Consider the following 17,377-nt stretch of genomic DNA (forward strand, 5'->3'; position numbering starts at 1 on the left):
CGACACTGTCACCCCGATTGAAGGCAACAGTGAGTTATTATCCCCTGCAACTAGATTGCATACAAAGGGTCATGCAATAGGAGGGTCTTTCCATTTTTCTATCCCCCGCAGGGATTTTGCTGCCACCGAGTACACATCCGGATTTTTGATGCATTTAAATTAAAAACTGCCAACACAAGAAAAAAGAGCAATTTATTTTTGTTAAACGTACACATTCATCGAGCATCTTCAGGGAAACACCAGAAGGTGAAGAAGTTGGAGCAGTTAATCTCAGGCATGATTATGCTAATGCCCATCTCATCTTATTGGGAGATTTCAAATTAAATCTGCTTCATAACTCGCATTGCAGAAAAAAACTGTGGATTTCCAGAGGCTGATCCCATCACAGTTTGCAAGACCACAAAGTACAGACCCTATTGGACATACACAGTCAGGTACCCCAGAGGGACTGTCCCTGCAAGTCCTGAACAGGCGTTTTCTGGAAGATCGACCTTCTCAGCCCACCTATTTCCCCTCAAAAAGATCAGCTGTGTTGGCCTACAAGTTTAGTTCAATCACATTGTTCAACGCCATCACGTTATATTCCATCCGTTTCTGGCGCAAAAGTGATCACATGCCCCAGACTCTATCAATGCCAAACCTACCCGAAGTCTTATTAGTTCAAATGGCTCGCATCAAAATTGGAAATGGGTCAAGTGGAGCTCAAAGTTGCCGTAAAGTATAACTGGAAAGAAATGTTACTCAATCAAGACAGGTCTTCAATCTAAACAATCAATGACTGGGATCTCCTCGTTCAAAGGCGATCTCCTCTTGCTGGTAGCCAACAAGCTAATTTTACCATAAGATCTACAAAAGACCTAAGGATTCGGAAAAGAACCCAGAGCAAGAAGCTACAAATCCAAATGAAAAACCACAAGGAGGAATCCGTACTGAACTCTTTCTGACATGCCGAAATAAAAACCCAAAGGTCTTCTGGATGATAATCAACTGCCTAAACAGGGGATCAGAACCAATTAATAATAAAAAACGGGAGTAACGTTTCCCCAGAAAATTTGATCAAACATGTTACCACTCTGTACAAAGCAACAATAGAAGGGTCTTACCAACAACTCAGCCCGAGCAAGCAAAACTCTGGGTAACAAAGAACTGCAGCAACAGAAGTGCAACTTCATCAGTATGCAACAACTTTTTCTACCACAAAAATAACAAATCTAATTCAGAAAACAGACCGGACGGTGCCCCTGGCGCGAACGGCATTCCAGCATCAGTACACAAACAAGCTATTGAGTTTTGGTCCGTTTCTCTGGAAAATCTGTTTAACATCTGCATAATCACTGAATACATCCCACCCTCCTGGTTAACGTCATACTGCACTCCTGACTGTTGAGGCCAAATACTTTGCTGTGCTCCTGCTGGAAGACCTAGAAGAATGGGCAGGTGCAAATAACCTGTTGCCTTTCAACCAAACTGGCTTTAGACCATTCTCAGATACTATTGACATTCGTGTGGCCATAAAGATGCTCCCAGCAAAACTGATAGGAAAAAAAGGAGTTTCTCTACTGCTGCTCTATAGACTAGGAATGGTTTTGACCACATTAATCACCAACTACTCTGGGCTGAGCTAAAAGTCTGGCAAATCCCAGAACCATTATTCTGGGACATCTTGCTCCTTTACTCTGACAAATGGGCCAGAGTGAAACTAGGATGTAACAGCGCAGTCTCTGATACGATTAACATCGAATAAAGCGTCAAGCAGGGATGTGTATTAGCTACGAATCTTTTAAATTTGTGTGTGATTTGGTACCGGCACTAAACTCAGTAATCAAGCACGCACCAAAATTGGCGAACCATCACATTACTTCGCTCCTATATGCAGAAGATGTAGTTCTTTTTAGGCAAACACCGATGATGCTCCAAAGACTGCTTGACGTCTTGTGCAATCGTTTAAATCAGATGACGATAAACTTCAAAACAAATATTGTGATTTTTGGCAGAAAAAAAAGAAAAATAGAGCGTGGCAAATAAATAACCTTCGCCTGCCCATAACAACAATATATAAATATCTGAGGTGTGGGGGGAAAATGTATATATCAATACATATTTTGTATGTATGCGCTACAAAGATATCATGCTTAGATATATGACACTGACAAGCAGCCCATAGCTGCAGAGGCTTCCAAATCTGACCTTGCCTGGACAAGCTTCTACCGCTGTTCAGAACCAACTCAGAGGTCTCTCTGCTTTGCCCGACGTCCATGTTAGTTTTCTCACCATTTTGCTTACACTCTATACCTGTATTATAATTGGCACAGCAGTTATATTATGATCAATGGCTGCTGTGCGCAGTATATATAATGGTGTGTGGAGTCGGCTGTGGCTCAATTAATTATCCATGGCCATTGGAAATATGCGGCAGTGGAGGAGTAAAATAGGAATCAGGGTTGACCAAATTATACGGCAGCAAAAGGCAAATTATGCAACGTAATACTGCACATTTTGTAATAGCATTACTCCATTATTTTGTCATTTTACACTTGTTAACACTGCTGGGTATATGGTGTACCTCATCAGTACCAGTTTAACATCCACAAACAGCAATAAGCAACAAACTTACTGAAGGGCTTTCCATTGAGCGGCAGAAAGTGTCCCTGCATATTTACTACATTTTGACCCATTTGACCAGGATTTTTTTTTTCTGTTTACCATCTCTAGATTATATGGCAGACGAGGGATTATGTGGCAAATCTATAACTAAGCAGAAATCACAGAAGCTGCAAAAATCACATAATTCCAGTGGCCCTGATTATAGGGACTGGGTCCAAATCACTCGTTAAACCATTATGGTCTTTCCAAAATCGACTTCACCTCAGATTAGAGATGCGAGTGTGAAAGTAAACACGGATGAAACTCATCTAAACCACACACAAAACAAGCATTTGCAATGCAATAGGTCTCGCATTTGCGAGAGTTTAAGCTATTGCGATTGTTAATTGCAATGCCTTTTATTTATCAGCTTTGATAATTAACACATAAATAAAAGGCATTGTCTTTACAATGCCAATAGCTCAAACTCTTGTAAATGTGACACCTATTTCATTTCAAAGAAGCAGACACTATTGTCCCTGGCTGCTTAGAAAGTGTAAGCGTGCATAGTGCGCTGAATGCTACAGGAAAGCATGTAGTGCCTGCAGTAGAAGAAACTTGTTAAAGAAAATAGTGCTTACAGACTAAATACGACGTATCCTGTAACAGAAGTAAAAGGGCCCGTCCTCATGGGAGGTTACAAATGAAGACAAGGCGGTACTAAGGAGGGACTAACCAGCCCATTAACGAATCAGAAGCCAGCATTTACGAAGGACAATGAAGCATACCAATGACAAATATGGACGGAGAGTTGGGTGGGGCTTCAAGTCTACACTTTAATACAGCATGCCTCGCAGAGCAGCGCATGTGCTGCCCATGCTCGACCTAAAAACAGCAAATACTACCGTATGAGGCAAGTTTCAGCTCTGCACAAAAACAGTGTTCAGGTGAAGACAAAAGCTAGTGCCATACATAACAGGTGAAAGCACTATACAAATATCAAGAACACAAGACCGTGTTCTGTTCTTAGATCTAATCTACAGCAGTGTTCGTTCATTCTCATCTCTGATACTGAGAAGGGCATGGCAGCTGAACCTGAATGCACTCCAAGCAGTCTCTCTCCAATGACGGACATGCGCAGGGCGGGAGTTCCAGCAGGAAAGACATTCCTCGAATTCCTGCAGGTTTAACAAGCATCTGCAAAAGCGATAGGCAAGCCTTGCTTTTGTGCCTTCTAAAATATTTTATTTTTTAAAGCTTGCACGTTTGGGGGGAAAAAACAAAAATGGACTAGTGTCTGTATTCAATCCTTGGATGAGAAAGAATTTATGGGTTATTGATTCAGCTCACCTTTGTGATGTACAACAGACACACTCTATGCACTAAATGTAAACAAATGTTAACGGGGAGGGGCAGACAGCTTCCATGCAGACAAGCTGACAGAGAGAGAGGACACTGCTGTAGCACTTAAACATTCTTTATGTAAGGAGACAAAAAAACATAATTATTTAAAAAAAGATTACAAGGTGTGGGCTGGGCTCTTAGCTCTGCTCCAGTGGATCACCCAGAATTGCAGATGGCAGGTTTTTTTTTTTGGGTCACCTGAGCACATTGACTCCTAGCTCACTTACTCCTCCCTTGAACCAGTGATCATAATAATAATAATAATAATAATAAAGACATTTATAAAGCGCACAGCTACCTCAGCTGAGGTGTCCCGGCGCTAGGGCGGTAAACAGCAGAGCAGAGCGAGCAAGTGCTAATCCCTATGCTTGAACAGCCAGGTCCTCAAGGCATATTTGAACTCCAGTTCAGAGGTCAGAACACGTAGATGAAGAGGCAAGTCATTCCAGTGTTTGGAGGCTCCAACCTCAAACGATCTGCTCCTAGCCTTGTTTTGGCGAAGCGAGGGACGGCTAGGTTGCGTTTATGGTTGGACCTTAAAGACCTACCCTGCTGGTAAGGGCGAAGTCTCTTCCTCAGGTAGTTCGAGCCTCTACCCTGGTAGGCCCGAAATGGGAACGTGAAGGCCTTGAATTAAATTCTCTGGGCAACTGGGAGGCAATGTAGTTGTCGGAGGTGAGGTGAGATATGCTGGTGGAGTGGAACCTTAAGGACCATCCACGCTGCATCATTCTGCACTATCTGGAGCCTTCTGATCAAGCCGCTAGGTAGGCCCAGGTAGAGTCTGTTGGCATGGTCGATAAGCGAGGTGAGCAAGGCATGCACAACAGTTCCACGGGATTCCTCCGGCAGAAAGTCAATACATTTTTTAATAGTTTTCATCTTTCCAAAGCAGGCCGCAGACACTTGCTGGACATGGGCCGAAAGGAACAGGTGTTTGGCCCAATGGACACCAAGGTTCTTAACCGAATGCTTAGGCATCGGAGGGGCACCGAAGATCTGCAGGCAACCACAGGACTGGGGGTGGGGGGAGGGGCGCAGCTTGGTTGCAAATTAGGACCTCAGTTTTATCGGCATTGAGCTTTAAAAAGTTATTGTTCATCCAGATGGCAATGCTTTTAAGACAGTCTGAAAGAGTCGAAGACTGACGACGACACATCTCTGAAGGAAAACATCAGCTGGGTGTCATCCGCGTAGGATATCACCTTGACCCCCATTTTTGCAATGAGATCCGCCAATGGTGTCAGATAGATGTTGAAGAGTAGCGGAGCCCTGAGGCACCCCCCATCTGAGTGGTTTCGTGGCGGAAGTGAAGGGGTTGGGAAAGACTTGTTGGTCTCAGCTGTGGAGGTAGGAAGCGATCCATTCCAGTGTAGTCCCACATATGCTTATTTGCTTAAGTCTGTCAAGCAGGATGGGGAGAGACACTGTGTCAAACGCTGCAGACAAATCGAGAAGTACCAGTGTTAGAAACGGGATCCTGGCTGGCCAAGACTCGCGTCGAGGTCAGTCAGGGATCACCATTCCTAAGGTCAGGGCAAGGGAGTTACACGCCAAGATAACCCCTACTCGCCCTCTAGGTAACGTGGCGCGAGCAGCAAGGCTAAACTTGGAGGCGATATGAGTTAAGTATTTGCGCACGCACCCCAGCAACAACACCCAAGGCCCACCACAAAGGAAACTCCACACAAGGTTATATATAAAAATAGCCTTGGTATTCCAATAAACATACATTAGATAAAACACACACTTTACATTGTGCCAGAGGCACGGGCAGAATTTACAAGGGATATGTACAAGACAGGGCCACCTTGACCACTGTCAGGAATCAGCACTTTTAGAACTTAGAATACAATACTTGTAGGCCTAGAACTTAAACATAGAGCCTAACGGACAGTACCTCCCGACCTGGTTGCAAGGATAATGCGAGTGACCTTCTTAGTAAACTTGAGCGGGCGGCCCAGCGAAGCGGCACGACTCAGGGGAGAGTGGTGCGGCTCGAGGCTTGAGCGGGCCACCGGCAAGGTACAAGCGTTTCTCTGGGGCGACCAATGTGTGCGGCTCAGAAGAGGAGGGGAAGGCAGGATGCAGGCGACCCAGCGAAGCGGCGCGGCTCAGTGTAGAGCGGCGCGGCTCGAGGCTTGGACGGGCTGCCGTGCACGAGCTGCCAAGGGGAATGAGCGAGGCACATTTTAGCGAGGCCCCAGGGGCCCAAGAGAGATCAGACAAGTCCCAGCAATTTGTCAGGGCAGGCACAATAGAGTCCACTGTTCCTGGGACTCTGGTCAGGGGGCGAGCTCAGTACCACGCCCTTGGAATAGCACTTAGAATATAACAGAAAATCACTGTAGCTCAATACAAGTAACTACTGGTAATCAGGTAAGTACCACCTACGCAATCCTAACCACCCTAGGAACAGGTCACGCAGGGAACCAGGACCTTACTAGCACCACCTGCACTAGCAAGAACAACCAACTAAATATCAACATACATTTAGGGGTATAGACCTGGGGACACATGACGCATCAACATACGTTCAGCGGTGTAAGGAACAAGGCACATGATGCATCAACAACACATTCAGAGGTGCAGAACACAGGGTGCGCAAAACATACTACACATTGTACATTTCCTAGCACCCAAAAGCAATAGGACATAGATCATAACAGCATCTAAACCTCAGTTAGCGCATTAATCACCTTTAGCGCAGAACTCACAAAGTCCAGGTTGCGCCACTTGCGCCAGAACCTAAACGTAGCAGCTGCCCACAAAGTGCTGGGCAGCTGAGGGACAGAACAGGGGGCCTAAACGCTGCAGCTGGCACTAAGTGCTGCGCAGCTGGGGAAAGGCCAGGGATGAAGGAGTGCGCCTCACTCCTAAAGTCCATAGAACACATGTCCCTAGGAAGGAAAACCTAAACGGTGCAGCTGCCCACTACTTGCTGGGCAGCTGGAAAACAAATCTGCGACAGGGGCTCTCACTAGCCCCTCAGGAAGCAAAACTGCGCAATAGGTTGGAGCCCTCTGGCTCTGAACACATTCAGGTGTCCCCTGGAGCACTCTGGCTCCTCCAATAAGGAACTCTCCCCCAACAATGGAGCCCTCTGGCTCTGGGAAGAATGGGGCCAAAACAGGTGGGGGCCACTCGGGCTCTAGGCATCACTCTGCCCCTGAAGACAGGTATGGCCACATCGTGGGAGCGGCCCGCTATCATGTGGGGCCGCTCAAAGAACAATCAGGACAGCCCCGAGGCCCCTCTCCTTACCGGGCTCCGGGCGTCCATTCTCTCTGTGTCCCCTCACCGGGGGCAGCGCAGGACTTCACCTCTGGGGCTCCCCTCACTCCTGGGAGCCCCAACACGCAACATCCGGCTCCAGGAGGGAAGGGGGGCATCTTCACCCGGTCCCCCATCTCGGGACCGGGACTTGGAAAGTGGAGCCCTCAAGGCTCCGGGCTCCTCTTCTCCGGCCGGGCGCCCTGGCCAATCACAGCGCGGCGGCGGGCGGGACTTCCTCCGGCAAACCGGAAGTCCCGCCTACAGTCAGGCGCGATGCTGCCTGACTTCCTGGTTTTGCCCGCGGTTTGCGGCGGTGAATCTCGGGGCACTGAGAGGGGTAGGCACCCTCGAAATACAACGTGGATAGCGGGGTGAGCACCCACGAGGCACTGATAGCGGGGTGGCACCCGTGAATGAATGTAATGAAAATCGGGGCAAAAGTCAAAATAAAGCGCTCCGAGCGCTAAGGAACAACACAGCGCTTTCAAGCGCTATAAGGCAAATAAAGCGCTCGCCCAGCGCTAGGCACACAGAATAAAGCTCTCATGCACCAGGGGTCAAAGGAGAGCGCTCCCAAGCGCTAGGAAGGAAAATATAGCGCTCCCAGCGCTATGAAGGCACAAAAAGCCACAAAGTCCTTCAGGAGGTGGTCATCAGAAGTCCAGGGGCTGGGCAGGGCTCAGGGAGGCAAGCCATCCCTGAGCCCAAGCAGCAGCACGCCCCTGGCAAGATTCAAGCAGCAAACAAGAACCTTTTCATGGGGTCACAGCCCCTCTTTTATACACCTTTTCCTTTGTCTGTAGGTGCAGGGTGGGGGCAGAACCAGTCGCAGCTGGTCTGTGAGCACTGTTGATGGCTCAACCACCCCTTTCATTCATCAGGCAGGCTAGGGTCATCAGTCACACCACAGGGGGCGGAGCCAGCATTGTGTGGGGGGAACCCAGCCTCATTCAGGACACAGGCGCAGCCCCTCCCTCACATCAGCATGCTAATCTCTCCATTCACCACCGGGGCAGACCCACACAGACTTCCTGGAGCCTGGCATCCCAGCCAGCTCCAGCCAATCACACGCCAGCACCTTCACAGCACATACACAGTCATGTCTAGAAGTAGCACTTCCGCACAAGACACAACCATGTCACATACATCGTTGCGAAGCATTCACTCTCCCGAGTTCGCACATACCAGACTTGACCATGCACGCCTCACGCATCCGGAACTACCAGGGACACAGACATTCCCCATGCATTCCTATGGGAGAGCAGGCCAATCTCACACACACACTCAGGGAGAGGACGCACTTTACACTGCGCCACAGTGTCAAAGTGCGCAAAGACCAGAAATCACTAGGCAAAAAGTTCAGGGGTGAACCTGCCAGAAGGGCCAAGTCCAACAACCAGCATGGCCACAGAGCCCCTTTCAACCGCCCAGCGGATGGAATCAGCAACTTCAAATAGTGCTGATTCCGTGCTGTAGCCAGTGCGGAAGCCGAACTGCGAGTCATGCAGCAGCTCATTTGTTTCAACAAAGGCAGCCAATGCTGATGATCCAGTTTCTCCATGATTTTTGCAGGGGCTAGGAGAAGAGAGTTGGGCCTAAAATTACTGGCAACTTCGGGGTCGGCATTGAGCTTCTTCAGGATAGGAAGTAGGAAATCATGTTTCCAGGCAGAGGGAAAAATCCATAACCTAAGTGAGGAATCCCAGATGGAGTTGAGGGTCGGGTTGCGCCACTAATAAGCTATTCCGACGAGCTGGCCAGGGATCTCCTGGTGACCCGGATTTGCATTTCCGAAGTTCCGCAAGTGATGCCTCGACGGGTACCATGGAAAATTCGGTGAGCATCGGCTGGTTCTGGGCAAGGCTGCGAGAATCGTCCTCCACACTAAGGCAGGGAGACGCAGGGAAGGAGGCATAGATCTGTGAGATTTAAGTCTGCAAAAAGTTCGAAAGGCTGTTGCACAGTTCCAGAGAAGGAATAGCTGGGTGTATCAGCGCCATGGGGTTAGTAAAGGATTTCACAATCCTAAATACTTCCCTGGAGGAGTTACTAGCACCCGCAATGTGGGCAGCCAGGAAATCTCTTTTGTTGTTGAGCAGTTTAGGATATTCTTTCGGAGATACTCTGTAAACAATTTTGGCCTCAAGTGCATATGACTTTCTCCACTCACACTCCAGTTTTTTGCAGTCACTTTTTTTATTAGAACTGATGTCCTCGGAGAACCAAGGAGCGGAGTGGATAGCTCTGGAAGAGCTGACTGGTCTCTGTGGAGTGATTTTGTCGAGGGCCTCCGCGACTCAAGCATTCAGGTTTGCAATGCTGTCATCAGAGTTATTCGAAAGGGGTGGCTGAGAGTCCTTCAGGGGAGGGGCTAAAGACTCCGGTGAAACCATAGGGAAGCAAGCCAACAAAACGTTACTTCCCCTTGCAAGATACTGGCTGGTCTCTGGACGCTGATGGAATGTCATAACCCAACTATCTGGTGCTTGTTCTCTCAACTTCCGCTCCAGTGAAACCATTGGTCAACAGAGTGCTTTTAAGCACCAGAGTTCTAATGTTGTGTTTTTTTGGTCGAGCCTGGGCAGCGCATGCGCTGCGAGGCATGCTGTATTCAAGTATGGACTTGAAGCTCCGCCCACTCTCCGCACATATTTTTCATTGGCTTGTGTCACTGTCCATTGCAAACTGTGGCTGTTCATTGGTCAATACGCTTAGTAGTCACTCCTTAGTACCACCGTGTCCCATTCTGTAACCTCCCATGATGACATCCCCTGATAAGTGTGTTGCTACTCGGTAGGCTTCAATTACAGCCTCAAAGCACTATTTTCTCAAACTGCTTAGTCCTGCCTGCTGCTCTCTCCTAATGCTTTTAAAAAAACAAAATCAATATAGCACGGGCAGAGAACGCATTTGTAATGCAATAGGTCTTGCATTTGCGAGAGTTTAAGCTACTGGCATTGTGAATGACAATGCTTTTTGTTGATCTGTTTTAAAAACAACACATAAATAAAAGGCATTGTCATTTACAATGCCAATAGCTCAAACTCTCATAAATGCGAGACCTATTGCATTGCAAATGCTTGTCTTTACAATGTTATGCACTTCTGTGAGTGCTAAGAAGCAGACAGTTGTAATTACTGCTGTAAGGTGGTGTGGTTGTGAACAGGCATTATTTTTATGTACTACTGCTGTGGACTTTAACCATCCAATATCTCGGGGGACCCCATAGAGTGTAGTATCTGTTGTTTTGGGAAACCATTGTGTACACAGCACCACCCAAATATTTTCAAATGTGCTACCCATGAATTTCAGGCACAGAATCATCCGTGAAAGAAGCATCTGACAAGGGCATCAGAGTTGCAACAATGTAACTTGTTCTTTCGAAGTATTTGCAATTTACCGTGGGGGTGATATGAAACTGTGGAGAACTGATAAAAAAAACAGTAATGCAGAATTTCGAAAGGACAAAGTCAGCTGCTTACATATTTTTAACCTTTGACATACTTCTGGCAACAGAAACAAAACAGATGATTTATTTTCTTCCTGGGGACTTGTTGGGGTGGTGAAATCATATTTTAGTTTCTCAACTTCAGGAAAAGGCCAGTGCGTGTCGTTAAAAAAAATAAACACAGACCAAGTGAGGTTAAAATCACACTGTGTACTGTTTCTCGAAATTCGTAAACAACCCACCAGAAATGCCATTTCCAAGAACAAGCAATGGGAAAGCCAATCGGTCTCGCCTACAAGAGCTACTGGCTTTCTGCAATGTTTTGAAGCCATGCTGTAGAGCAGTTCAGAAGCTTTGCAATGTGGCTACTACTATTTTTTTTTTAAGCGCTATGAAGCTGCCAGGGGTAATGGGCCTTTTTTTTTTAAATAAAATGCATTAGCGCTGGATGCATTATAGTCCTTTTTTGATTATTATTATTTTTATCCATGCTGCACAGCAGGCACACTGCTATTGAGCATGGCTACAAATCATTGCCAAAGTGGGTAATGCCCATGCTGTACACATGAACCAAAGACAATGCCACAGCCAATAGTTTCATTGGGTTTGTTAATGCGTGTAAGGTCTCAGCACAACACCCCTGTGATTCTGAGCAAATCAGTTAATCTCCCCAAGTGTGAAAAAGGAAAAAATATGACAATTGGCAAAAAAAGCTAGCGCTTAAAGAAAGCAATTGCACTCATGCCCATGTCTTTCTGAAAATATATTTGGAAGCAGGTAACATCTTTTGTCAAAATTAAAGCTGATAACATCTGTTATAATAAACATCCATGTCAAAAGAGAATGGGGATTATTTGAAGCATGTGTGGCACGGCAAAACACAGCTACAAAAGGCAAGAGGTTCAGCAATGTTGACCGGAAAGAAGAAAAGAAATAAAAGCAGCGCCTCAACCACAGCGTCATCGGGGGAAGGACAGCAACCAAGATGAAGCAATCAGCACTTGTGGTCCATGCTCCAGCCAAAAGAAGAGGAAGTAAAGCCAGCACACGCTGGCAGTAAACAAGAGCGACAGCGAACTAACAAATGTTAAGCAATGAACGGACTTCAAGCGCCTTATTGTATACAATATATCTCACAAGCGTGAGAACATGCAGTGGATGATCTGTTGAAGGAGAGACCTCAAAACTGCAAGATTATCAGACAAACGTGTTATTTTATCCCCTACCACGCTGGTGACGGAACCGCTCCGTCACGAGACTCGGGTGGGCTGTGCTGGTGACGGAGCGGTTCTGTCACGGCCCGCTCGGAACGCCTGCGCGGCAGCGATTTCGCGCCTGCGATGAGCATTCTATTGAGCGGGCGGGGCTGTGACGGAACCACTCCGTCACAAGCACAGCCCACCCGAGGTTTGTGACTGAGCGGTTCCGTCACCAGCATGGGAGCGCCGCGAGGCCTCCCCGCCCCCTAGCGCTGCGGCGGAATTGCCGCCGCAGCGAAATGTTAAAAAACTTCCAACATGTGAAATATATTTATGTCTTTGTAATTGAAAAGTGAATATGAAATCTAAAAGCCAAGTGTAGAAAAGATGTCTCTCCTGTCCACAACTGACAGAGTAACTTTAGAAACACAAAATAAATGTGTCAAGAGAAGTAGAGGCTGTGGCTGGTGCCCATCTTCGACAATGTAAATTCCCACTGGTGTGCCATGATGTCTAAAAAACTTGATCTGATCCCATGGATTATATAAACTGCTGACTATGCTATCAAATATATGAGGGGAAAATACTTTGTACCTGTTGAGCCCTTTCACTAACCCCTGCCACAGAGGAAAGCTTAAGTAATCAGAGGATGAATGGAGGTTTCCCATCCCTCAGGCTAAAGAGGGGCAGTGGTAGGGGCCAACTGCAATAGAGAAGCCTGTGTGTAACCTGTGTCAATGAAAAGGCAACAGAAGAGTCACAGAAATCCTGCTCACGCTGCCGTGCCATATTGAGGGTCATGGGAGAAGCAGCATGATTGGCCTCAGTAGCCTCAGACGGCATTTACTCCTAAGCAGAGGTACCAAAGCAGACCTGTGTGATCATGCATAAGGGGATGCAACTGGGTCAAACAGTTCAAGAGATAGCTAAGCGTACTGCAGCTTACCTCTCCGCTACAAGGTGTCACCCTGTGTATGCTAAGAGTCTGTGAGGGTCGGTGATTGGCACTGATGCTGAGGTAGGACTGCTGATCGGCTTAACTTGTACACATACCGTCTGAGTGCCTTTCCACCCTCCGTGTACCTTACTATACTCCTTCCATTTACTCTTCAGGTATCGTGCTGGGTGATATCTTCAGCTTTGGCCTCCAGGTTGTGTACTTCATTCACCGCCCCATTTTGGCCTTCTGCTGTACTGATCTTTGGCACTGAGCAACTTAGGAACAACCTTGTTGCACCGACTATGGATCTGGAAGCCTACATACTGGGGAACTGTTTATCTGGTACCAAACTTAAACACAGACACAATACTGGTACACCCAAGCCATGTTAAGTTGTTACTTCATATGCTAAGGCAGACAACTGTTAGAGAATTCCGGGGAAACTTGTCATCCAGCAGCATTGCGAACCCCACAATCTTGTAGCTTTGTGCTTTAGTTGCTCATATAGTGAACATAGTGAACGAACACAATACACTCTGTAAGGATAACACATGGTCATTGAAATGTTGACTACATTTTATTTAATGTGGAATGTGGGGTGCCTTAAATTTCCATTAATAGGGCAAAAAATACTCTCCATCTTTCTCTGATTTCCTGCAGGCCTATCCCTTTGCAGGACGCCAATGTAACCACTCAAGAATGTACCCATTAGTGGAAGCAATGGACATAGCTGGAGCCTCTCTTTAAAGACAAGACAGTATCATTCACTCAGGAATTTATTTTTGGAGTTGTCCTAGGTAGTTATCTCCTTGCAGTGGGTACATTATTCTACGTCAATTTTGGTACATGAATTTTAATTGTTTCTATAGTGGCAACAGGTAATTCAATGAACATTTCCATATCCATGCTTGATATGTTTTATTTTGGGCATCTCTTAAAAGTTCTAAACCACCCAAATTTGTGAACTCTGAGCACTTCTGCAATTCTGTAAATCAAAGAGGATTGATTTCTACTGGAGGCAAGACTTTCAATTTTTCGGTTTCTATAGAACTCTGTTAATGTGTTTATTTAATTTGATGAAATTGGTTGGTATTGTTTTTTTCCACTGGTTATATATTTTTTTCTGTGTGGTTTTGTCTGTAATGTGGAAAGAAATTTAAGAAAATAATCATAATGACAATTTGGAGGTCAAAGAAAACAAGAAATTGCATCTCACATGTAATCATGTGTCCCACTTTTATTCTTGAACAATTGATGAAATGGAGAAAGACTAATTACTAAATTCAGTACCAATAATTCCAAAATCAAGTTTGAAATTCCAGAGAAATTCAATAAATCAAAGACGAAATCAATGGGAGACAGCAAACTAAACCCGATTACAAAATATAGTACAATATGTAAAACATATAAAGATAAACATACTTGCTCCTCCCAGGGCCCAGCCGCCTCCATGGATGAAGACAATGCTTGGCTTCAGGGCCCCATCATGCTTCACAGGGTCAAAGATTCGAACTTGCACACCATCAAAAACTGTGTCCATTACAGTAACTGTGTCCGATGAGGCTGCGTCCTGCTTGTCAAAATAGGTGGAAATAAAATACAGTACTCGGAGGTGATGGCCTAATCCCAAGTAATGGGCGAAGTTGCTCTATTGAAAAAAGAAAAAAATTGCAAAAAAATTAAATTGAGTAAAGAAGAAACAAAATAGATCTGGGTGTTAACATTATAGATCGCTCAGCATGAACAGGGCGAATCACTTAACTATTAAGGCTTGGAAAAGCTTTTTAATGGAATAGATATCACATTAAAATTAGGTATTTTCAATGTATCTGAAAATAGTAACCTATGAATTTACATAAAAGTTCATAACTTATTAAATATTGGAAAATAGTTTTTTTTTTGTGAAAACCTTTATTGAACATTCTCAACCAGATACAAACACAGGCCTACAACCCCCAGGGCTGGCCGCTAAGCAATTGCAACACAGTACTACGGTGAAAACTTCAGACCCAGCCTCCCGGGGGCATAATCGTTACTTCCACAGTACTTACTGGTTGGAAGACCTACCAAATTGGAAACAGGATACAAAAGGATTCATTTTATAATATAAGATAAAAGGATCAGGTGCCATACAATTTCTCAAGCTACGAAGTGGGGGCGGGCGAAATAGCAATGTGTCCATAAGTAATCCATTTTCATGTAGGGCAGTGGCGTTTAAGCAAACGACACCCAGGATAAACAAACATACTAATACGATCCGCGCCAGCAATTATGCCCGCCCCCTGGCCCTAAAACATCGCGAGAGTTGAGGCACAGATGTGAAAACAGAGATGGACCTAACAAGGAACCCACTACACTGACCCGAAAAAGGAGAGAAGAAAAGGCCTAGGAAAGATAAGAAGAGAAAAAGGCCATAGAAACAAAGAAAAACAAAACTCCCATCCCCCACCCCCCCTCCCTGCAGATGACTACGGCCTACCCCCCTAGCAGCGTGCCTGTCGCCCAAAAACCGAAACCCGAAATATAGAAGAAACAGAGCAAAAAAGGAGAAGAAAGTAAACCCCACCCGAAGAGGGGAAATGGAGGAGGGCTTTATACAACGCACTCCCAGTCTCCCGCCCCGACCTAACCAACCCCGCCCCGGACTCCGTTAATTCAATAAAACAATCCCGTTAACCATAATACCACAGTGAACCACCCAGAAAACAGTCTCAGCCTTGGCCCCGTCGATGAAATTTGCTAAGTTTGTAAGGGGAAGAAAGCCCCGCGCTCAAAATGTCGAATAGTACACAAAAAATGGTAGAACAGGGGTCCACAGATGAAAAAAGGACTGCAGGTCCCAAGGTAGTCGGCTGGTACCAACGATGCCCCTCCCCGTCTCCGAAGCCAGTCTTCATCCCATCCGCCATCTTGATAGACCGACTGGGGAGGGGGGGGTCGACACAGTCAAACAGTTCAAAGTCCCAATTAAAAGGAACCGAAGTGTGGGCAGCATTCAAGTGTTCCGACAGTTGCAAAACCGGGGATCCCAACGGATTATTTAAATCACAAAGCACAGTATTTTCGGGTAGCTCCACTGCGATGGGGGCAAATACAGCTTCCAGCGCCGGGGCTAAGTACGCCACCGGGGCGTCAATCGAAAAGCGAGCTGGCCGCCGGGTCTCGGGCGTCAAGTCAGGATCCGGTCTCAATCCTTTGATTCCATCCGCCGCCGCCAACAACAGGCTGCAGGTCTGAGCTTTAACCGTCTCCTGAAGTGTCACAAGGGCCTCTAGCACCATCCGCAATGACGGGCCACTTTGAGCCTGCTCCGTCAGCCCCCATTTTCCTTCGGGCATGGTGGTCCCCACGGAGAGGCGCCTTCTCCGGGGCAAGATTAGGCGGAGCAGGTATTAGCCATGAGGGACAGACTGTTAGCGTGCAGTAGCGCGTAGCGAGATTCCAACCCAAGGGGCACCGGCGGTATGAATGCCGGATCCCCGGACTGGGACCCCCGCAACCCAGCACCGTGCGTCCTCGTCACCTCACCTCCTATAGAGCACCAGGCAGCAGATGGTAGTAAAGCAATTCCGAAATTTCGGATGTTCCAAGGACCGGACCCAACCGCTTCCAGCAGTCCGTTGTTGTTCAACTCGGACCCGGCAAGGCCAGCACTCGAGACCCCGGCTTCTCGGCTGGGTTAGGCCTCAAATCAATCCTCGATGTTACTTCGCTCCACGATGTCGGAGAAACTCCGGGAGCACCTCATTGGAGTGCAAATCGGGTCACACACACGGATCCGGGGCAGGAAATCAGGATAGGTGGCAGGATATTAGAGCGTAGGACGGAGGTCAGCGGAGCCGGGAGACTATGCGGCCATCTTGGTTGGTGTTGTGGCTCCTCCCCAGGAAAATAGTTTAAGTGTAAAGATACAGGGTACGAATATCAAAACATATGAATAAATCTAGAAGTGTTCATAACACAGACTAACTGTACATCAGGATAACGAAACTAACAAATATTTACAGGTTAACATAAAATAGCATTACAACAACTGAAGACCAAAAAACAGAAGTCTCAAATCAATTGTAAAATCATGCTGACCTGGCTCTTTGGCTAGACAGGTCTGCGGACCTCACCCCTCAGCGCCTTGAGACCCTCACAGGTGAGTAGCGCGCTTACAATTCCCTTGATTGATTGATTGATGTGAGCTCCACAAAACTTTGCTCCCTCAAATACTTTGGTGTCCTCACAGGTCCCTGTTAGTTTGCGTCTACACCTGTATTTTTTATTTTAATTTTTTAACATCCATGCTGCATACTTATTCCAGTCTTTGGTGGGACTAAAATTGTGTTTGCAAATTTGGTGGGAAAATCCTGAGAAAGGTTTAAGAATATCCACAAACTTACAACGTTGTATGTGTCCAACAGATTCCCAATGGTCCCTCTTAACCACAGCTGGAAATCCCTGCCTTAACTGCCATAATATTGTTGGCTATGGCATTCGAAGGTGTTACAGTTCTCAACTTGTGAATCACGATTTGTAATT

General features: G+C 46.4%; 1 protein-coding gene across 1 annotated transcript in view; it reads right to left on the reverse strand.

The window, feature by feature from the left end:
• NCEH1 (neutral cholesterol ester hydrolase 1) overlaps positions 1-17,377 on the reverse strand; it is an 89,451-nt gene that overhangs the window by 19,861 nt on the left and 52,213 nt on the right. The window contains exon 2 of the mRNA XM_086944388.1: positions 14,273-14,498. Coding sequence (XP_086800514.1) covers positions 14,273-14,498 — 226 coding nt within the window. The remainder of the gene's footprint in view (positions 1-14,272; positions 14,499-17,377) is intronic.

This window comes from Lissotriton vulgaris, chromosome 11, assembly GCF_964263255.1.
Source record: "Lissotriton vulgaris chromosome 11, aLisVul1.2, whole genome shotgun sequence".
NCBI lineage: Eukaryota > Metazoa > Chordata > Amphibia > Caudata > Salamandridae > Lissotriton > Lissotriton vulgaris.